The sequence below is a fragment of the Convolutriloba macropyga genome, chromosome 8, assembly GCF_964194025.1.
Source record: "Convolutriloba macropyga chromosome 8, txConMacr16.3, whole genome shotgun sequence".
NCBI lineage: Eukaryota > Metazoa > Xenacoelomorpha > Acoela > Convolutidae > Convolutriloba > Convolutriloba macropyga.
The window spans coordinates 4989076-5011873 of NC_134475.1; the positions used below are offsets into that span (position 1 = coordinate 4989076).

General features: G+C 34.8%; 1 protein-coding gene across 1 annotated transcript; it reads left to right on the forward strand.

Annotated features, from left to right (window-relative positions):
* Positions 1–10052: 10052 nt before the first annotated feature.
* LOC142343887 (peroxisomal membrane protein PEX16-like) lies at positions 10053–21858 on the forward strand. Its single transcript, XM_075395263.1, has 8 exons — positions 10053–10218; positions 10836–10874; positions 14089–14165; positions 14653–15025; positions 18954–19179; positions 19993–20139; positions 20919–20983; positions 21604–21858. Exons 1-8 carry the CDS (start codon positions 10113–10115, stop codon positions 21663–21665), a joined length of 1095 nt encoding a protein of 364 aa, XP_075251378.1. The 5' UTR covers positions 10053–10112; the 3' UTR covers positions 21666–21858.
* The last annotated feature ends 940 nt before the right edge of the window (positions 21859–22798 follow it).

Consider the following 22798-nt stretch of genomic DNA (forward strand, 5'->3'; position numbering starts at 1 on the left):
TTCGTTTTACATTTGTTCATACAGCAAAGCTGAAAACGTCAAATTTTCTGAATTACTTCTTCCTCTCACTAACGGCGTTTGCGTGTGTGACGCCATTTTTCACTCTCTTTATCTTTAGCAAAAGTTTTTTGCGTGATTAGATTTTGATCACAAGTGACTTACCTCACTCAATAAAATGACTTTTGCACTTTAAAACTTAAGTTTAATTTGAATTTGTTTAAGGTCAAAGGAACTCGTATGTGCTGTAAAGGTCCCTAATAAGAGGCTTCTGGGATGAATTTTAACACGCTTTATTATTTTATCAATGAATGTTTTTTACCTAGCTTTTTGAGCGGCGTCGATTTGGATCTGTCTCTGTTTCTATCTCTATTATACGGAACGCGGGTCTATTCTTTCGCAGCTATTCCGAATGCCGGCTATGTTTTTGAAATGAGAATGTTTCAAACATTCGATTCGCAAATAGAAACAAACATTTTAGAAACGTTCTTAAAAATGAAATGTTTTTGAAACCGTTTTGAGTATTCTAATTAACCTACAAGGCGTTTACTTTAAGATTATACAAGTTATACAGCAATATATAGGAGTTGAAATCAGATGGCTGCAGTTTACTACTAAAAGTCAAATAAAAACTGCGCCGAAATTGGTTTCATTTTTCGCTGTAAATCTTGCTAGTGGCCTATAAAAGCTCTAATGACATCTTCTGCAGAAGGCTACTTATTACAGCTACTGCCAGGCTCCTCTTAACCTCGCCAACCCCCCTCCAATTCCACTGGCTGAAGCAGTTTAAAATAAATTCGAGCCCCCCTCAGTGTTGTTTGCAAGCAGCATTCCAATATTAATTGATTGTATATTTCTGAATTGAAATTAATCTAATTACCGGCCTAAGACTATGTGATCTTGTGACTATGTGATGTCATAAAAATTATAACATGAATTTTTTATCCTGTAAGATTTAAAAAGACAATTTTATGTGCTTAAAAGACTATTTTTAATTGCTCTCAAACAAAGTTTGTAGCAATTATATTATTCCTGTGGGTCTTTTAATGCAGTTTTTCGCTTGACCGATTTTTCGTCTGACCCATTCGACTTTTCGTCCTCACAAATGGGATAAACAGGCAGCGCCCAGTGGGCATTAAGTGCTCTTAGAGCCTTTCAGCTCAGTAGTCTCCAAGTATGCGATTCACAGAAACTGTTTTGGAGACTTTACTTATGGTGTGAATGACGGTTCTCAGAAGTTGACCCCCACCCTCCCCCACTGCAATTATATTAGTCCTGTGGTCTTTTTATACGATTTTTTGCTTGACCGATTGTTCGTCTGACCCATTTGACTTTTCGTCTTCAAAAAGCGATATGAACAGGTAGCTCCCGGAGGGCGTTAAGTTCTCGTAGAGCTCTAAGCCTTATTATACTCTAAAAATGCGATTCAAAAGATTGTTTTGAGAAGACAATTTCATGGTGTGAAGGGCGATTCGTAATCTAAAAAGTTTGACCTCCTCAGTAGCCTCCCCTCAACACTCCCATTTTTGACCGTCCTCCACCTGTCGATTTGGACCCCCCTCTCAACTAGCCTTCGCAACCCTACCCCCCTCGAACGCTCCCCCCCCCCTCCCTCGAACACACACCCCGGTCAACCCCTCATGCTAGCACCCCTAAACCCCAGCTGGCGACTTCCAAAGCTCGCCGGTTGTTTGAGAGCAATTCGCCTGACGTTAGTCTGTTGTTTCAAATATTTTGTAAATATTGAGTGGCTTGCAACTTAGTTTATAAGAGATATGCTCATTTTGTGGCGAAATATCAACGACAGTAACGTGATCAGTTAACAAAATTGATGAAAAATTATATAGGCTATGTCCAAAAACTTTAATTGTGCCCAGTCAATAAGTTGACATTTCTTAATGCTTAAAACTAGTGAAATTCATAAAAAAAGGTAAGCTTGTATAGGCAACGACTGCAAGAATTGAGACAGCATTTCCAAATTAGGACATATATGTAAATTACGTCTTAATTTTACTATCAAGATTAATTTGTAAGACAGAATCCTTGGGTTTCATTATAGCCCCCTTCAGCTTAGTGGCCATATAACGTATACCCCCATTTTTGGAAATTATACTCTAATGAAAAATTCACAAATCAAAAATGGATGTTTCTTTTGCCGTTTTCAATTAAAGAAGTCGTCTGTTCGCTTTCTGATGTTATTTTTTGGTTTCTTGTATTTGGTCATATTGCCTCGATTTAACTGAACTGACTGGAATTGGTTTCAGTGAAGTATCTATACCTTTTCGCAGATTTAACTCTCCTTTTGCTTGGTTCATTTATACGAAGGTTTACAAAGCTCTTGTGGCTATATTGCCCCCGTGACCATATTTGTAGTCAGGGTGTTTTAAATTGAAAGAAAGAAAGAAAGAAAGAATTAATTTCTTCATGCATAATTGAAAATTACAAATTTAAATTAGCTCAGCAATTTTCAAAATTTAACACAAAATTAGATAGATAAGAAGGACTGACTGGCACTATACAAACTGTAGCATGAAGAGGACAGATAACAAGACCAGATGGTCTACAGTGACCTGCCCAGGATTGATGAAAAAACAAAACATCACATTAGAAATAATTGGAATGAAAAGTTAAACTGTAGTCGAAACAAACGTAAACAAGGATTTCACATAATGAACTGAGACTGTAGAAAAAAACTCTGCTTTCTGTCGTCGGTCATGGGTTGCTACATGTTAACAGAAAAAATCTGGTATCCTACATACATTAATGCAGTTTAAAGCTTAATTTTAAAATTTGAAAATCTTAAAAAAATCGGAACTTAAATGATAGGCCTGCGAGATCTTACGATTGATCCCCTACTTACTCCCTTAGCGACCTTGCCTCTACTGACGGTGGAATGAGCCTCTGGATTCAACTAGTGAAGCCAACCGGTCATGGACCATCTGATTGAGCACAAGCAGCAAGGTCAGGAGTAAGTAGAAGTCACAAAAAAATTACCCGCAGCTCAAACACTAAATACATACCGTACTAATTCAAAATTACTAACAAGGAAAGTAGTTTTGAATGTATGATAAAAATCATTCACTTCCTTATACGAGCAACCGATCAAGTCAGGCATTATATCAACCTTTCTTAATTTATTATACAAAATAGTTGAACGATATTGAATAGATGAACGTTGAATTTTTGTTTTGAACGATGGCACTTTAAGCAAATTTAAACAAGAAGAGCGTGTTGAAGAGAAATTATGAAAAGCAAACATACTATTTAAAAACTCATCTGAATGGAAATTGTTGATAGATTTTAGGACAAATTTTAACAATTCATGAATATGTAGTTCATACACAGAGAGAATTTTATTATCAGCAAATATATCTTCACTACTGTCGGTTCGTTTTCGGAAGTAGATGAATTTGAGAATTTTCTTTTGAAGCAGGAACAAAGGTGTAAGTGAGCTGTAGCTGCAGCACCCGTAAATTAGTACTCCATACTGTAAAACAGGATTAATATTACTACGATAATATCTTAGAAGTAGTTTTCTTGGGGTATAATGCCTAAGTTTCGATATAATGCCACAATGCCTAGATAACTTTCCGATAAGTTTTGTTATATGGGTCTGAAAGCAGAGCTTTGTATCAATAAAAATACCAAGATATTTACACGATGAATTATTTTTAACAACAATATTATTAAACGCAAACATTGTACTAGGATTGGAAGCACTTTTACCAAAAGTCATTTGAACTGTTTTGTCTAAGTTTAGCGCTAACTTATTAGCATTTAGCCAATGACTTATTCTACTTAGGTCCTCTTCAATATCATTTCGGAGGCAGGCAAATGATGTTACATTTGTATCATCTGCAAACAAGCAGACTTCAGAGCTCTTACAAACATATGGAAGGTCATTTATATATATTAGGAACAATAAGGGACCTAAAATTGAGCCCTGCGTAACCCCACATTTAATCGGAAGCCATCTTGATGACATGCCACAAGCTTCCACCCGTTGTTTTCTATCACTATGATATGACCTGAACCAATTGTAACAAGGTCCTCTAACTCCATAACATTCTAATTTACGTAACAGAATTTCATGGTCTACCGTATCAAAGGCTTTTTTCAGATCAAGAAAGAAAGTTACTACTTCTCTTTTATAGTTAGATCTAAATTTTTCGGTAATGCAAGCTACCGCGTTAATCGTACTGTGCTTTGCTCTAAATCCATACTGTTTGCAATAAAATAATCCAAATTTTTCAAAATAGTTGTATACTCTTCTATACATTGCCTTCTCAAAAACTTTACTGAATACTTTCAATAACGATATAGGTCGATAATTGTTGATATCAGATTTACAGCCGCTTTTAAACAACGGAAAAACTTTTGCACGCGACAAATTGGAAGGAAATTTACCCTGTTTGAAGGATTGGTTAACAAGAGCAGCAAGGAGAGGTGATAGTTCACGGTTAAACGTCTTTACTATTACATTGCTTATGAAATTATCGTCTGAGCTATTTTTGTTATCTATCGAATTAATGAGATCAGAAATTTCTTTTTCTGTGACTTCAAATAAAAACAAGGACTGACTTTCAGACGCAAATGTTTTTAATTCACTATTTTGAACGTTCTTTTGAATCTCACAGCCAATATTTGTAAAGTGCATGTTGAATTTTTCAACAATTTCATTCGCTGTTAGGTCAGTGTCGTTTGAGTCTTTCAGCTTGGGAACTACTTCCGATTTATTATTGATACCTCTTATATCGTTTAATAATTTATACACTTGTCTTGAGTCTCCAATACTTTGATTAAATTTATCTCTGTAATAATTTCGCTTGGTCTTAGTAATCAGGGCATTTAATTTGGCCCTTAGATATTTAAAAGTATTTAAGTCAGCTTCAAGTAGGGATGACTTCCACTGCCGATGTGCTTTGTTTCTTTTTGTTTTCAAGTTTTTTATACTGTTTGATAACCAAGGAATTTTCTTAATTCGATTAACATTGCCAGTCCTGATTGGTGCAAATTTATTTAAGGTTTTCAGGAAAGTATTTTCAAAAAATTCATAGGATGATTCAATGTCACCGTTTATTAACTCCCACAAGGATTGTATTTCCGTACAGAATTGATGGGAAAATTCTTGTATTCTTATATTGCATTTCAAAAAACTTGTGTCTCTATATTTTTTTGTTAGTTTACGATTCACCGATCCGTAGTACCATTTAAGATAAATAGGATAATGATCTGTAAAATTATTGTGATCCAATACGAAAAATTCAGGTTGTTTAATATTTTGGAAAATGAAATGATCAAGACACGTTGAGGAGTTGTCAACAACTCTGGTGGGTATTGCTTCATTTATTACAAACCCATTACTTGCAATACAGCCTTTGTAATTCTTTGTTAGATTGTTTTCCTTAAGGATGTCAATATTTGTATCGCCACAAATTACAATGGGATCAATAGACTCACTGAAAGATTCCAGGAAAACATCTAACGTGTCAACAAACTCAAGTTTGTTGACTCTGGGAGCAACATAAATTGTGAGTACTTTGAACTTATAACTGTTGATTTCAACTTCTAAAAACAATGCTTCATTAAATTTTGTTGTTATTTCTCTTAGTATTGTCAAATTGTCCCGCATCTGGATCATAACACCGCCACCAGTGTGAGCGCGGTTTTTTACGCAGTATCTTATATATCCACAAACAAGATAGTTTTCAGGCTCTTCAGAGTCGGAGAGCCATGTCTCTGTAAGACACAAAATTTCAGGTGGAGACTCAAGACTTGTTATAAGTGCTTCCAATTCCTGATAGTTTTTCTTTAAGGAGCGCACATTCACATGGAGGACAGACACATGCTTTACCGTAGTATCAAAATTGCTTTCAATTACTTTGGATTCATTTAGTTTTAATTTAGTGGTGGTAAAAAAGCAGCCCCCTCGCCGAAGCAGCTTTTAACATCATTCAAAGAGTACTGTAAATCAATAGCACCTTGATATAGCCCATTTATCTTATATATCATATGATTTTCTTTCCAGACGTAATAAATAGTGCCTTCTTTGGTCCAGCAAGAATCGATACGTTGATCTTGTCGCATCATTTGAAGGAAATTGAGTCTGGCTTTTGTTATGTCTTCAGATATCCGAATATGGCTCAGCTCAGGAATAGATTTCAGGTCCTTCTTCCTTCTCAGCAGCTCTATTTTCGCAACACGCCTCGAAAAACGCACAATTATTGGTTTTGCTGAACTACTAAATCTGGATGGTAGTCGATGAGCTATTGAGATGTCAGACAGCTGCAGTCCTGCTTCTAAACAAGTCGATATCTCAAGAACTGTATTCATTGTTGTTTCAGTTCGCTCCGGAATCAGTTTGCCGTCGTGTGTAGTGAAAGTTTTTTCAGCTACTCCAGTAATTCTGACATTTTCTCGTCGATTGTAAGATTCTAGCAGTTCTGTTTCAGATAGTGCCTTAACATCGAGCTTCTCAACTTCATCGCTAAACTCCCGCCGAACTGTTTGCAAAATTTCATCTTCTATCTTAGACACTGCTTGATTGACGATTTATTCGATGGTGGCTTTCAATTTGATAGATACGGCTTCCACCACGTCGGGAATACTGTTTTTTAGTGCGTCCGCGATGCTTGATTGCACTAATTCGAGAAGATTTTTTCCTGCATCGCTCTCTGGGCTTACTTCGGTGCAGGGTCTTTTTTTATCTGGGCGGTTGATGGGTGTGTTGTTTTCATCTCCCCAAACCAAATCAACATTTGAATCAGTGCTCATGTTCTACTCTGGAACTATTTAATAAGTTTATCACAACAATTAGGCTAATTGTTGCTCGCAACAATTAGGCTATTTAATTAGGCAACAATTAGGCTATTTAATAAATTGCTCGAAAACTACGTTTACTACAGCAATTTTTTAAGTCCTGTTGGTCTTTGTTTAATGCATTTTTGTTACTACCGCTTTTCGCCCAAGATTTTTGGTCTGATTGTCAAATTTGCATGACGTTTGTCTTGAGAAACGGTATGAACTAGTACATATCGAAAGAGATAGTTGCTGAGCAGTTCTTTGAGAGCTTTACTAATCTCTAAGTAGTTAAGATTTGACAAAATTCGTGAGGGACAGAAATTCTGAACGGCAAGTCTGAACGGCAATACTTTGATTTCGAGACACCTTCTACACTATTCTCTCCACGCTCAATCGTCCACCTCCCGCAGCGAATCTGCCACGGTAAATTTAACGTCCCGTCGCCAATTATGCCCGACACTTCCGCTACTTATATTGCTCGAATTACTTTTGTATATGAAATTTAAGTAGCGTCAATGATTCACAATACTTGTTCTGGGGCTAGAAACTAAATGAGAGAAAATCTTGTTTTTTTAATCTTGACTTTGATTAGTAATGAGGGTGTTGTAGTTTTGAAAACTCTTTAAAATTGTTTATGGTGGAGGACTGTTATTTCATCGGTGGCGCAAACATTGAAAGAGGCAGCTCTGTGAGTAACAAGGTATAAAAAAACTGCTCTGATGAACATTCTTAGGAATGGAGAAAAGAGTGGGAGTGGCTGGTTTGTTATTCTAATTTTTGAAGAAGTTTTTGTTCTTTTTTGTCGATTTGTTTTGGATTTTGAGAAGATTTCGTTGTTTGTAATTGGTCTTGTCTATGAGTTTTTTGTGGCTTCTTTCCTTTTGGAATTATTTTTTCGTGAAAATTGAGGATTTTTGAATGCGTTTTGCCTATTTCTTCAGTTTATCTCGCTTTTTCTGCAGTAATCTCCTGAAAATTCTTTCTCTATACCAGAAACGCTGGTCGCTAAAAATTGAGAATTGAATTTTTAATTGCATCTTCATGTCGAGTTGATTGATTCTTTTTTGTTTTTTCCTAATTTTAAGCTTCTTCATTTTTTTGTTTCTCTTGTTCTACACGCCTGTGCATCTAACAGAAAATGGTGTCTGAGCAAAGATTTCGATAGGTTTTTTCCCGCTTTCTAGATAGTGACTTTTGTTCAATTGTGCGGCAATTTGACTTCTACTTTACTAATTTTCTGAGTTATTTATTTTTTGCAATTAATTTTTCAATTGCTTTCCTGGTCTTTTGTTTTTACTTATTTAATAAAACTTTTTCAGGACTTTTCAAAATATGTTTGCACTTTTGAAACAATCTTCTGTCAATGAGAAGGCGATTTTTAGTAGGTTAAAGTGGGCGATGTCAATTAGCAAAAATTGTCTATCCTACTGCGTAAACTTTTTTCAAACTTTTTATAAATTTGAGTGAAAAAAAAACACTGTTTGAGCAAATATTCGGTTTTTGATATAGGTTCTTGTTTTCACTTGCAGCAGACTTCTGTTTTCGCTGTTTTGTGGGGTTTTTCGTTTTCTTTTCAAATCATTTTCTATGGCTATTCTTAGCTATGTCGAAGTCTATCTTTCAGTTTTTGGTTTGTCGCTATGAAAGTTTTTTTGTTTCGTATTTCAGAACTTGCCTGTGTCATATTTCCCTCATAAAATTTTTACCTTATTTTTCTAATTGACAAAGCTAGGGGTTCAATTTTGCGGTCATGCTATAGGTTGGTTCATAAGAAATAAAAGAAGTACTGTCAAATTCCACCAGCCTTTTTACATTTCATTGGCTAATTGCTTAGAAGTTGGTTGTTTTACAGATGTCTGAAAATCCAACGAGCGGCTACCAAGTATTTTTCCCTCGTTTATTTCGAAACAAAGATTACCGTACTCCTGTGCGAGCAAAACAACACATTTGCAAATCTAGTACCCAAATGTTAGTTAGATCCATTTGTTGAATTAAGGAGCCACACTGGCAGCTTATTTGAATTATTTGGCGCCCTAAAATTTAAAATATTAAAAAATTTTTAAAATGTATTAATATTAATAGAGCCAGGGTGAGAAATTTTTGTATCGAGCCCTATAATGGTGAAACAGAAGCAAAATGACAATATTAAGAGTCCGCCAAGTTTTCTCAGTCTTCCAATGGTTTTCAGTTGGCTGCTTAATTTAGCGAGTCAACGTATGGAAATGGAAATAATCAAAATAAAATTTTTCAAGTATTATACCCCACCGCTCGATATCTCCCCTGAAAATCAAGTCAAGGTAGTCAGACGTTAAGAAATCAAGAAGAAAATGTAAAATTTGCGGGTTTTTTTTAAATTTGTTTGTTTATGAAAAGGCCTTTGTTTTCGAAGATAGACAATCTGAAAAGGCACTGTGGACAAAATGTAATATCGTAAGTGCTCAATTGTCAAAAGTTGATTTTTGCATTTCTAAAATTTTAGACACGCAAAAAGGAGATTTTTTCAAGATTGTGCTAAGAGTTATCACATTTTCCGTAATATATTTTAAATCAAGCAAGCATGTTTTACACACTATCCTCGTATCTACGGAAGGTGTCCTTTCTATTAAAACACTGATTGTGATCGTTGCCGAGGTTAACAATATGCAAGAGAAATTCCTGCAATTTTTGTTGGAAGTTTAATTTTATATGAAATTTTTTAATAATGCCTTCGAACGATAATCACAAATGCGTATGGCATGGAAATTATGGTAAATGCAAAATTATGTAAATTTTGGTTGCTCATTTAAAATTTTTGACATAAGTTTTTCAAAATACTTTTTGCATCTGTTTTAGTTTTCTGAAAATATACTGTCGATGACGTCTTTTAACTGAGAATTCTACAAATACTTTTGAATTGTAAATTATGATCCATCTAATTGTTAATGTTATAAGCTATTTTTTCAACAATTAATTATTGCTGTCTCCGAGGTAAACGTTGTAAAAAAAATTCGTTTCTGAAACTTTGGTGAAGTTTTTTTCTGGACAGTTGCTAACCTATCCCTCTAATGGTTAACGGAGAGGGCGTTAGATTGGTGGTTATCAAAAGAATTGTTTTCAGTACGGGCTAAAATGTTTCAGAATAAAAAAACTTTGGTGGACAAATCTTTCAGCGTCGTGTTTTGGGTTTGCTATACTGAGACAGGTGCTGATACAATTGAGGTTGATTTTTTTCATGTCTTGAAAAGAATAATTTTTCGTCTGTGTATTTCAGACCGAATGAAAAACAGTTTGTTATTGTTGTAAGGTTTATAGCGCCGATTGCAACAGTTGTGAAGATGTCGACTGCGACAGCCAATCAGATCATGAAATGGATCTCGGCCAATCAGAAAAATTGCTCCAGAATCGAAACAGTTCTGCGGTTGCTATCGTACATGCTAGCACGTATGTACAAATCATTTGGTAGAATATACAATCGTGTTTATTGTAATTTTGCAGCTGTTGAAATTGAGCGGTATCTTACACTTTTTTTGGGATCTATTCTGTCCTCCCCCACCCCACCCCCCCCCCCCCCCCAGTGTTTTTATGAGCCCCAATTACAAATTATATGTTGTTATATAGCACGTTACTATGTAAGAAAATAGCGCGTGCGCCTGGGGGTCATAAAAGATTATGCTTATTAAGCTGGGGGAGAGGGGGGGCGAAACAGAATAGATCCCTTTCTTGATGTTATTTAAATCGGGTTGCATTCGCGGCCTTGGAAAAACAAACACACAAGATTAAAACCTTCCATCTTTGTTTAGTACCGAAATCACTTGAATTTTTAAATATTGTACAGTTCACGAAAATTAATTATTGATGCATTTGAGAAATTTTGAGACAGTTGAAACCGACGTTTTGATTATCCAATATTTCGGTTCACCTATTTAAATTTCTTTTTAGTTTCTTTTTAATAAAACGCGAATTGGTAGGATAGGTATACATAGAAAAAAAAATTAAAATGTATCATAAGTTCAACCGTAAGAAATTGGAGCACGTGTAGCTTCTTCTGTTTGTTTCAGGGAAACAGTTTTCAGGGGCCCGTCACGTGTCGGAGCTAAGTAAGTTCGCAACTTTTGATAATTTGAAAACGTCTCATAAGCAATATGTAAAAACAGTCAGTTTTGAAAAGTTGAAAATCACAATAATTGTCGGTTCTGCGTATTCGCAGCGGAACAGCATTAGGCCTATTCTCGGCTGACCTTTTTATTATTATTGCCCATATTTCAGACTGTTCTTTTCATGAGCTGTGTTCGTCTTTTTTGCTGACTATGGCAACTTTTTTTGCGTCTGAGACCTTTACCATTGTACCCTATTTGCAGCCAAATTGAGTCAGGCTATGGTCAAGCTCATATATATTGTCTTGCGTATGTGAAGTTAAAAAAGAACAAAGAGGCTCGGTAATGTGCGTTCGCGAATGATGTTCCGACCCCGTTCATCTACCTTTTTCACTTAATTGAGTACCAAATGGGAAGAGATAAAAAACAATTACTATATCGTCCAACATACCACTAAATGAATAAAACAATTTACCTGAGAGGGCCGATGAGACCTTTAATTAATGTGACTACCAGAAAAGACGGCGATAAAAATCAAGTAACTACAAATATTAATTACGACCAACATTCGTTGTCCATTTTTTTAAAACAGTTAATTAAGTCAAAATGGCATCAAATAAAACCTATACTAAAGACAAAAAGCTGTACTTCATTAGAACAATTAGACCTTCATTAGACTTTTCCTTAATGCAACTTGATAACAAGTCGACAAAAAACAGCAAAAGGGCCAAGTTTAAACAAAAGTTGCCTTTATGTCAAACTGATTAAAAATCTTATGTAGCAACTGAAACCACTGAGGGATTCATTTATTCATCCATAGAAAGTGAATTAGACTTTTCATTATTCAGGGTATGTCATACAACTACAAAAAAAAATTTGGAAAAATTTTTAAAAATTCAAAATTTGCACGAAAAAGGTGTCGCAGCCAATTAAATATTAAGCTGTTCTCTAAGGAAATTAACATTTTGTAATTGCAATTTTTTAAATGGCAACAGACTCGCCCCATATTGTGATACTGTGGAAAGAAAACAAAAATCTAAAGAAAAATGGGCAAATATGCAAGAAACACGAATATTTTATGAAAACTCATAGGACCAAGAACAATGACCATTTGAGGAAAATGAAACTATTATGAAGAGCAAAATGTAGCTCACTAGATAAAGGATGTGACTTGTCTATAGAGAAACTGAGCGACAAATTAGCAGAAATAAGATTGGCAAATCTCAAAAGTTCATTGTTTTTTCTAAAAACAAATATTTTCATAACAAAAGAAGTATTCAAACAAAAGAAAAGACAGTTTATCTTGCCACCATTAGAAAACCTTGCCCTCAAATTTATAAACCGCAAGGAAATTAAATCCTCGCTTGCGTCTCCATAGAACATCATAAAGTCTTTTTATAACAAGACTATTTTAAGATGACTACAAAAGAACCAAGAACATTGAAAAGCATCTAAAACTCACAAATTTTTCTGAAAAATCTTGATTAAGCCCTAAAGACATCAGTCAAAACGTTAGACGAACACAAAAATTTTTATTTGATGCAACGAAAAATTAACAAGATCTCTCAATGGTAAGAGGCTAAGTTACAGAAATGATACAAAAATGTAAAACACGAAAAAGTGACGAAAACCAGAACAAAAAGGGAAAAGATGAGAAACTTTTTCTTCTTTTAGACTTACTTTTTCTTTGAAGAAAATTAATTTAAAAGTCAAAACAGTTTGCTCTATACGGATATCATTTTTTGAGTTCATTTATATATCTATTGTTTGCCATTGACACCTTTTATTACCCAATATATGGGCTTCGACGACAAAAATAACAAATACAGAACAAAATTAAAAAGGACTACCAATTTCTGCAAGAGAACAGTGTCGCAGCCCTTAAATTCATAAGTTATAAAGCCAATAAATGTGTTGAAATGCATATTTTAAGCGTTTTTTCTGATTGGAGTTTTCAGTAATGTAACAATTAACCACGGACAAAAAAGAACGTCAAAATGGTCAATAATGCACAAAAATCACCAACCCGTAGTTTAAGAACCAAGAAGTCGTTATTCAAGAAAAACTGCCACAAAGATTAGTTTGGGTTTTATCACTGAAGTTTTCTTGGAACAATTATATTCAATGTCTTAAGAGACTTTAGACAAGAACCGACTGCATTGTATAGGTTCACTTACACCTTCTGAAGAAGCCATTTTTATCTTTGATGAGTTAGAATCAAAAAGCAAACTGCAAAATTAACAAATGAAAGCAAAACACAAGAATTCAGTTAAAGTTTAATAAAACTCTTCGTCAAAGCCATAAAAACCGTTAGGTTTTCACGTAATTGGAGTTATTTTTAATTGAGCCGCGAATTCAGATTTTTGTCAGATATTAACATTAAAGAAAAAAGGCAAAATATTTTGAAAAATATTGTCAGCGCCCAAAAAAAATTCTGATTGTAAGAATCAATGAGATCACTCCTATCCCTGATTCCGCCGCCCGCCCAAAAACTGCCCAATTGTTTCCAATGCCTGTGAATTTTAACACTTGTTATGTTAAATATTTCAAAAATCAAAAATATTTATTCATTTTGTATAATTCTGTATTTAAACGATGTGTATTTATTGAGTTGACCAAAGGTCAACTAGCTCTTTTAAAGTTTACGGAGATTGTGTAAACCGTTTCTAGGTCTCTACTTACACAAAGATACAAAAAGTGGACTAGAATAAGCAAAATGTGTGCTCCAATTTTGAAATTTTTGTCAGAAATTTTAGCCAAAAAAGACTTCAATCAAACAATTCAGCAACTCTCTTCGATCTTTAATGAAAATAATAACACTCTATCATTAAACATTTTAACATGTTTTTAATTAAATTAGCAAAATTGAGCCAAATTTCATCGAAAGTTCTAAAAAAATGTGAATGAAAACTGTGGAATCTTCACAAAACTTTAAACCTCGATAACTTCCTTTAAAAACGAAATTCGAAAAACTTTATAAATTCCATATTCTAGGATGTAAGTGCTTTCTAATGATACCACTCACAAGTCTCTACGATAAATATATCGGCCAAAGTTGACTGAACAAAAAATCCATTTGAGTATATAGTTCCTCCCTCCCCACTAAAGTGGGGGTCCGAACAATTAGACAAACTTAATAATTAATAATTGAATTCTTTGAAAAAAGGGTTCATTTAAATCACGGTTAGGTTTAGTAGTTGGATCATGGATGTTTCAGTGTATTCTGCGTCTAACTTGATCAACAGTCTTCTGGCGGAGATTTCAAATCCAGACGCACTCTACAAATCGCTTTATGTAAGACATTCTGTTTAAATGTTCTGAACTCAAAACGAACAACCCCCCCCCCCCCCCCGCATCCAGCTCCAACCCCAAACCCCTTCCACCTGCGCGTGTACGAAATTTTGTAAATGTTCGATTTCTTCAAACGGATCTGAAGAAACCAAGAATCTGAACATATTTGCATTGATAATTATTTCTATCATCTAATATATATCAACAACAGGAAGTCATGTTTCTGCCAATGAAAAGAAAAGGGATCCCAGATTGTTATTTTAAACTTTGTTCTCGAACAGCTTGATAAAATAAGCCCATGGTCATTATTTGAACTCAACTGTAATGAAAATCACAATGGTCTCCGAATTCCGAAACTGTAGAAATAAAGACGCTCCATTTTCAAAACAAGTTTCTCAAATGTCTGACCGAAAGTTAGATTATTCTTTTTGTATGACTAATGAATTTTTCCCCAAATTTGGAGGCAATATTTTGTCGAAATGTGTTTCAGAACAACAAGCTGTTCAAATCATTGAAACTGACCCTATCCGCCCTGGAGTGTTTTGAGGTGTTTTTCGAAGTCAGTGTCGAGTCAACTTCCAATGAATTACGTTGGCTCTTCATTTCAGTTATAGAGCTTGTCAAGTTTGCAATTCAGCTCTTTTTACTGCTTGAGCCCAAAATGTTTTCACAACAATTGAAAAGTAAACAGCATGACACGATGTGTAAGGATGCAATCGAGACAAAAGCCGAGGAGGAGGGTGGTGATGGTGATCGAAGTGTGACGGGTGCTAAAAGTGAAAGAGACGTTAAAGACCAGAGTTCTTCGCAGGGAATTTTAACAATGCCCAGATCCAAAGTTCAAATAAGAACTATCGCTAGTGGTAAGATAGCTTTTTAATTGTCTAGCGGTCGACATTGCAAGTACAGGAAAATACTTGAACAGTTAACGCAAAATATTCTGACCTTTCTCATCCGCAATCTTTGGTCTCAACTTTTATTTATGAGACCACACAGGGTAAACCTTGGCACAAAAGTTAAATTAAATTGAGGAGCTTACTAGAAGTTTTTAGTACATGGAAGTAAACTAACGAAATTTTAAAAGTTATAAACCTTTTTTTATAGCTGCGAAGCTGTAAGCTGAGCGGAGCTATATTGCGGTGACCTTGGTTTTTTTAAAGAATTTAAATTGTATTGGGGAACTTTTTAAAGATGTTTTTACACATTTTTCAATGACTTTGATCTTTCAAAACGGGATAAACAGGTAACGCCCAGCGGGCATTAAGTTTCATTAGAGGGCCAAAGTGTGCTTTAGTAGTCCCTCAAGTGCTTAGAGTGGTGCAGTTGCTGGGATGACCTTAATTTAAGGTTAGAGTCATTTTTAGGAGGTTTTGGGCTCAAAATTGTGCAATTTTTCATGTTTTTTTTGTGATATTTTTGAGTTTTTTTGATTGATTAGTCTTAGGTTGAAGTTTTTAAAAGTTGATGAGGGTCTTTTGCGAGACGAATTTACTTGTTCTGACCATTTTATGAGCTATATGTTTCGGTACTACAAACACAAATACGCGAAACGATACTAATTTTTGCAATTTTTTTCAAGTTTTTTGAAAATTTTTGTCATGTTTTGAGTTTTTCCAGCCTGAGGGGATAGAAAATCTCCTTTAGGGTTTGATAATAGGGCAATGCATAGTTTCTAGTAACAAAGGAATGGTTTTCAGCTTTTTAATGGCTCGAATTTTAGCATTTTTTAAAAATGAAATCTGCAATTTTTCTAAGTTTTCCCTAAATTTTTTTTTGATATTGTTCCATTCTCAAGTGCCAGAAAACCTTTTCCATGGTCTGATAAAAAAGTTACTGCATGATAGTTAGTGTTTTCAACAAATTAACAAATTTCGAATTTTCAACAGCATTTCGAATTTTAGAATTTTAGTTATTACATAGTTGCTAGGGGGCAATGGGATATTTTTTTAAAATTTTAATAGAATGAATTTCTTGAGTTTTCTTGAGTTTTAGCAATGAGTATTTTTTTGTTTAGTTTGTTTGATTGTTTTAGTTTCTGAACGTTTTGATCATTTTGTTTGTGTTTTTGCTGGCATTGTGCAATTGATCTGCTTGTCAGGTAGATTAATTTTACGTTTTTCATTCAATTCTTTGGATTGTATTTCAGGACTTGTCCTTCTATGTTTTTTTTCATCTTTTGACGCTCTTTTTCGTTTTATGTTTGTTCACAAAGCAAAACTGCAAAGGTCAACTTTTCTGAATGACTTCTTCCTCTGACTAACGGCATTTGCGCGCACTCTCTCTTGCAAAAGTTTTTAGGTCAATTGCGTGATTAGATTTTGATCATACGTGACTTACCTCACTCCTTTAAATGACTTTTGCACTTTAAAACTTAAGTTTAATTTGAATTTGTTTCACGACAAAGGAACCCATATCTGTAATAACTGCTCCTCATTGGAAGGCTTCCGTGCAATGAGTTTTAACTAGTTTTAATAATTTATCTCGGAATATTTTTTACATAGTTCTTTTGAGCGGGGTCGATAACTTTTTCAACTTATATCTTTGTTTCGCTATTATACGGCACGCAAGTCTATTCTTTCGCAGCTATTGTGACAATCTGTTGGCTATGTTTATTTTACCACAAATTCCAATGCATTCGTTGACACAATAATCGGAGTTATTATTTGAATTTTTATAATCTCAATTTTTTATAGGCCAGAAGTTTTCCTGGATATAAATTTTTTATTTGACAGCGGTGAAGACGAGTTGTTGGTGTAATTATGGTTCATTTTTAATCCAAATTTTATGGATTGTACTGATGCTCTTCCTTTTTAATAATCAATTATAGTTGTTTTTGTTAACAATTATTAACAAAGCTTTTTTCTTCTTTAAGAGGTGTTCCGACATTTTTTCACGGATTTCTGATATTTTGAAAAGTAAAAAGGGTACCTGGTAAAGCACGAGTTCATCAATCAGGGCAGAGTGGTGGTGTCTAACTTGAGGTTTGCTTTTTAAGTGCAAAGTGTGCTGATGTTGGGCTGGGAGTGCGTTAAGCTGAAAACAGTCGTTTTTGAATTTTTTCCTGTTTTGTACGTTTTAGTGCTTTTTGACCAGTTGCTCTGCTCTTAGCGTCCGTCAATTTTCATATTGGTCTCGTACAATTAAAATTGCTAAGGTATATGTATGAAATTGCCAAACTCAACAACAACAAATTGTCGGTTACTGTGTACTTTTTAGCTCTATAATATCGGTCTTACAATATTGGCAGAAACAATTTACAATAAATATTGTTTTCAGTTTTTGTCCTTTCTGCGTCTGTTTGTAACTTATATGCAATGTTTCTTTTACCCTGATTCTGGTCATTTTGTAGCCTTTGGTTCTGACAACACCAGTTTGAAAAATAAATATTCAAATGTTTCAAGTTTTAAAATTATGCGAGCTTTGTGTTTGTTCCTGAGGAAAAGAGTATTTCAGCTAGCTGTCAAATGATCTTTTTTCAAACATTGTTGACCGAATAGTTGGGTTTCTATGCCATAGCAGCAATAATATTTCCAATTTCATTATATTTTTTGTAATTTTTTATCCGAGGATTTTGAACACGGTACTCTGCGTGTCTAACTTCTTATGAGATATTTTTAAATTGTGTGTGAAACCTCAACTTTATTGTTTGCTTAATCTGCAGTTGTTTTGTTGCCTTTGGTTCTGAGAACACTATTTGAAAAATAAATTTATGCATGTTTTACAAGCCTTGTTTGTGTTTGTTCCTGAAGGGATAGTGTTTCAGTTAGCTGCCGAATAATCTGTGAAAGAAGTTGGTTTTCAATACCATAGCAGCGCTAATATATCCAATTTCATTATGATTTTTATAATTTTTTATCTGAGAATTTTGAACGCGGTACTTTGTGTCTTTTCCGTCGGATTTTTTGAGGGATATTTCAAAATCATTTGTAAAACTCGTTTTTCAAAAAGCATCATGTATGCTTGCAGTAACGTCATTTAAAAGATTTTTTTCTCACATTTTATTGATGATTTGTATAAGAACGTTTAGTTCAGTAGCTTTTTCAATTGCTCTCGACCAAAGTATAAAGCAATTATTGTGATTGTGCGTCTTTTTTTGCTTCATCGTTTTCTTCTAGAACATGGTTCCGATTTCACTTGTTGAGTGAACCTTCACGCTTGACTTTTTGCTTGACTTAATTGCGATCATTCAGAAATTAAGTCTGTTAATGAAATAAAACGGATTGTAAACCGTAGTGGTTACTGGGCCCGGGAGGTTGCAGGTTTCAACCCCTCTATAATGAGAAGTTTTTGCATCAAAAAAGTTTCTCCAAGCCCTTCTAAATTGGTTGCCGCGCCAGTCATTTGGGAGCAGTTCGCCCGACGTTATTCGGTGTAATTTCTTAATAATTATTTTGCCCTAGAAAAATGGTTTTTAAAAGTTTACGATTCTATTGTATGTGGAACACCCAAAAACATTTTGAAAACTTTTTAAATTGAGCTGGTTTTTGAGCACCTTGAAAAGTAATAATAAATTATAAGCATGCAGTTTATATTTGCGCTTATTTGGAAACTGTTTCTAACCTGATGCCCCATCTTTGACTGATGTTTTCACCTTTATAATCGTTTTCATTAATTGAACTCATTATACCCGCTTTTTACCAGGCGATGCTAGCCATTACTAGTACATAAAAGCGAAATAGTTTTACTAGACATGGTTATGACATTTTTTTTTGTTAATTGGGGAACAGGAAATAATTCCCTAATTTGAATTTTAATTTTGAGGCCACTTTCTAACCGTTTCACGTTTTACAGCTGCAAAAGAGAAGACGAGGACGTGGAAAGCAGTCTCCATAACCACTAAAGAAGGCTCCGCAAACGCGAGAAAAGAGAAACAGAAAGAGAAATCATTGAATGGGTTCCAGGTGGCAGCCGAGGTGATCTATTTTTCACGTCCTCTCCTATTCCTGGCAACTAAATACTTCTCATCTGCAGACTCATACAAACCTTGGTTTGCTTCACTATCCGCTGAGCTATCCAGGTATGAAACCTTTTTTGATTCACGTGTTCATAGAACGACACATGTAAAGCTTGCAATAAATAACTTCGGCATAACTCGAAGTTTTTAAGTGCATACAGTGAATACAAGGAGATCAAGAGTGCAGTTAATTATTATAAACTGCAAAATGTTTATATCAAGAATTGATGTTCAAACGTTTTTTCTGCTGTAGTTATGACAGTCCCAAATCAATTTTTATGATTGGCCGGACCGATGTGTGCTTATTGGCCAGACCGAACAAAACTAAATTTGGTATTGGCCACTACGGAAGGCGCGATCAAAATTTGGGTCACAACCGGAGTTGGGTCGCAACCGGACTCCCTCCCCCCTCACTGTCCGCAACTGTTGTAGTAGCTAAATTTATGATTTAATGGGTGGGTTGTTTGTCAAATCGGCGTCCATGAAACTTAATGCTACTCGAGCTTGGACCTTGCTTGTCTCTTAGGGTTCGACGAAAAGCGCACCTTTTATTTTCCATGGTAATTTAGCTGAAATGCTGATAACTCAGTTATTGGTTCTAGTGTTCCAACCCCATTAATTTGGGACAATGTGTTATCTGGGAACTGGTTTAGGAATTGGGTTTCAATCTTTAACTAACTTTTGGAACGAAGTTGATGGAAGAGGTCTTGTAGTATTTTATGCTCTGATTGCGTGGGTCTTTCGTATTAGAGCCCCCCCCCCCCCCAGCTTTGTGGTCAGATAACCTATAGCCCCCCAATAATGGTAATTATACCATAATGGGGGGCTATAATTTCATTGGGGGGCTATAATGGGAAAGACCCGATTGTGTTTTAGTTTGCTTCTACATGACTTTGGACTGCACGTGAGGAAGGAAGAAGGGGATGGAGAGGGGAGTGATGGTGAAATGAAGGAGTTGAAGAGGAGGACTGTCCTTCTACTCCTATATCTACTCAGATCTCCGTTCTATGAAAATATATGCGAGTCAGTTACTTTTTTAAACTCTTTGTTCACAACCCCTCCCCCAAACTCTTTGTTCACAACCCCCACACCCCCCCCCCCCCCCCCACCTACAATATATTGCCTCATTGTTGCGGTTTATGTGTTTTGTTTTTATATTACATTGTTATGTTGAAACAGCTGGCGTCAATAATATGAAATATGAAGTGTCACTTATTTCTCCAGAACAGTTTTCTTTTCTATTGTTCTTTTTACACCCTTGAAATGATATTAAGTGCTAATTTAAATAGGGTTGCTGTGGTTGATTTTAATCTTTGGAATGGTGTTCAAAGTTTTCCATATACCTATGCAAACAAATTATTATCGTATGTTCACGGAAATCTGGGGGTGGGGTGGCGGGGCGCGTACTATGTCTGCTAAATTGTGGTTAGCGAGAAAGAGGGCGATAATGGGAAATAACTCTTTCTAGTTTATATAGACTAAGATGACGCCAGGTCAAGTGGAATTATACGCCTATGAAACTATCAATTATAGATTGCGATATTCTACCTGGGGTTAAACCCGGACCCGCGTGTCATTGTAAACCAGTACTGAAATATCAATGCTAAAATGCTATATCAGTACTGTTTCATAGTATTCTAAGGGTTTTTTGCTCGAAGACTTTGCTGAATAAGTCGTACAAGCTGTCAGAATGAGAAGAAGGCGGTCATGTCAAACTCGCTTAGATGTCAAATTATCCATTAATGCAAGACTGTTTAAATTTCATCAACTCTAAAGATCAACTGCTTGGTTTCCTGTTTTAGGAGAAATCTGACGACAGCTTTTCTGATTGTAACTTCGTGTATTCCGGGCAGCTATTTTCTTCTGAGTAAGTTATCCAATTATTTGCTCACCATTTTTTTCACTCATCAGTTGTATATGAAAAAAACTGCAAAATTATAGTATAGCTTTTTTATAACTTTTTTTATTTTTATAACTTTTTTAAGATAGAGTTTATTATCCGTTTTTCTGTCAAATTATGAATAATTTTTCGACATCAGCTGAGCTTAAATGATGTAGTCATTTGTGCAATAGATGGGATTAGTTCCAATTTTTGACAGAATCTTGTCCTAATGCAAGCTAATCAGCAAAATTTAGCAGATATTTTAGAAAACCAGCCTGCCTCTGATTTTAATCCGTCTTGTGTCAGTTTGTGTCAGAACTATATTACGATCATCTATTGTACAACGAATACAGCATTTTAGCTAAACTATTGCACAAAATAATTCCCACAAAAAACCGTGAATAAAGTCTATCGGAAAAAAATATTCAGTTCTATATTGCTCCTTATAAAATTGGAAGTGTGAGTGAAACTTTCAATTGCGCAAAACTAGTAGAATTAATTGAAAGAAAAATAGTTAGGTAACCGTTCATTAATCTGGACTCTTTGAAAATTATCTGTCTAAGAATCTAAGAACTCTTTAAAATATCGACACGGTCGTTGTTTAGAACCCCTGATGGACTATCTACCACAATGGCAGAAAGCATACTTCAGCGTGTGGTGCAGATAGAAGCGCCACTAATTGACATTTATTGACAGAAGATTTTGAGAAAACAGAAGCTGAAAATGGGAAAACTTTTGAGCATGATTTTATATTTGTACTAACTGAACCCTATCAATTTTGTACCCAATATTTGTAAAAAAAATATTTGATTAGTTCGCGCCAATGGATGATTTGGTATTTTAAGTATTTTTGTCAAAAGTTTTCTTGTTTTTCTCAAACAATTGTAGTGATATGAATGCTTCATAATGCAATTTTGCAGCGATTGAGTCATTTCCTGAAGTTCATTTACAACTAATGAAGAGTAATAAAAGGGGGCGTTTGTTCTCAGTGCTCAAAAACATTAGGGTGATGCCAATTAATATAAACATTCGTTCTGTTCCAAATTCTACACTAAAGTTCGAATCAACGATAGTAAAAAAAACCGAATTACCTATCCAAAGTAAATACAAATGAAATCTGTATTGTAAACACGTCTATTGTAATAATTGATGCTGCAATTAGTAATATTCCTTTAGATAATGTATGTAAAAATTTGCTGCTTAATATGTGACATAGTTGTTTCCAGCAAATTTCTGATAACATGCACTTAGGTGCATACTTTCACAGTTTTACTAAGGAATCATTTTTGAAATAATTTTGAATATCAGCTCCGGAAGATAAATGAAAGCACGCTAGTGTCATTAAATCGATTTTATTAATAGCCGCGAAACGATAGCGGCTATTATTGGGGACATCGTGGTTTTTTACAATTCAAAGAATTTGAATTGTATTGGGGCGCTGTTTTTTTTTCAATATGATCTTTCAAAATGGGATAAACATGTAAAGCCCAGCGGGCATTAAGTTTCAATAGAGACCCAAAGTGGGCTTTAATAGTCCTTCAAATTCTTAGAGTGGTGCAACAGCTGGGATGGCCTTAATTTAAGGTTAAAAGGTCATTTCGAGGAGTTTTGGGCTCAAAATGGTGCAATTTTTCATGTTTTTTCGAGATTTTTTGAGTTTTTTGTTTGATTAGTCTTAAGTTGAAGTTGTCATAAGTTTACTTGGTAGGGCCATTTGATGAGCTATATATTTTGGTACTACAAACACGCAAAATGATAATTTTGCAATTTTTTTCAAGTTTTTTTTGAAAATTTTTGTCA

Bases quoted from the DNA above. Each gene is read 5' to 3' on its own strand.
- LOC142343887 (XM_075395263.1), top strand. From the start codon at position 10,113: ATGTCGACTGCGACAGCCAATCAGATCATGAAATGGATCTCGGCCAAT. The intron at 14,166-14,652 runs GTAAGACATTCT...AATGTGTTTCAG, and splicing joins CACTCTACAAATCGCTTTAT to AACAACAAGCTGTTCAAATC. The intron at 19,180-19,992 runs GTATGAAACCTT...ATTGTGTTTTAG, and splicing joins CTATCCGCTGAGCTATCCAG to TTTGCTTCTACATGACTTTG.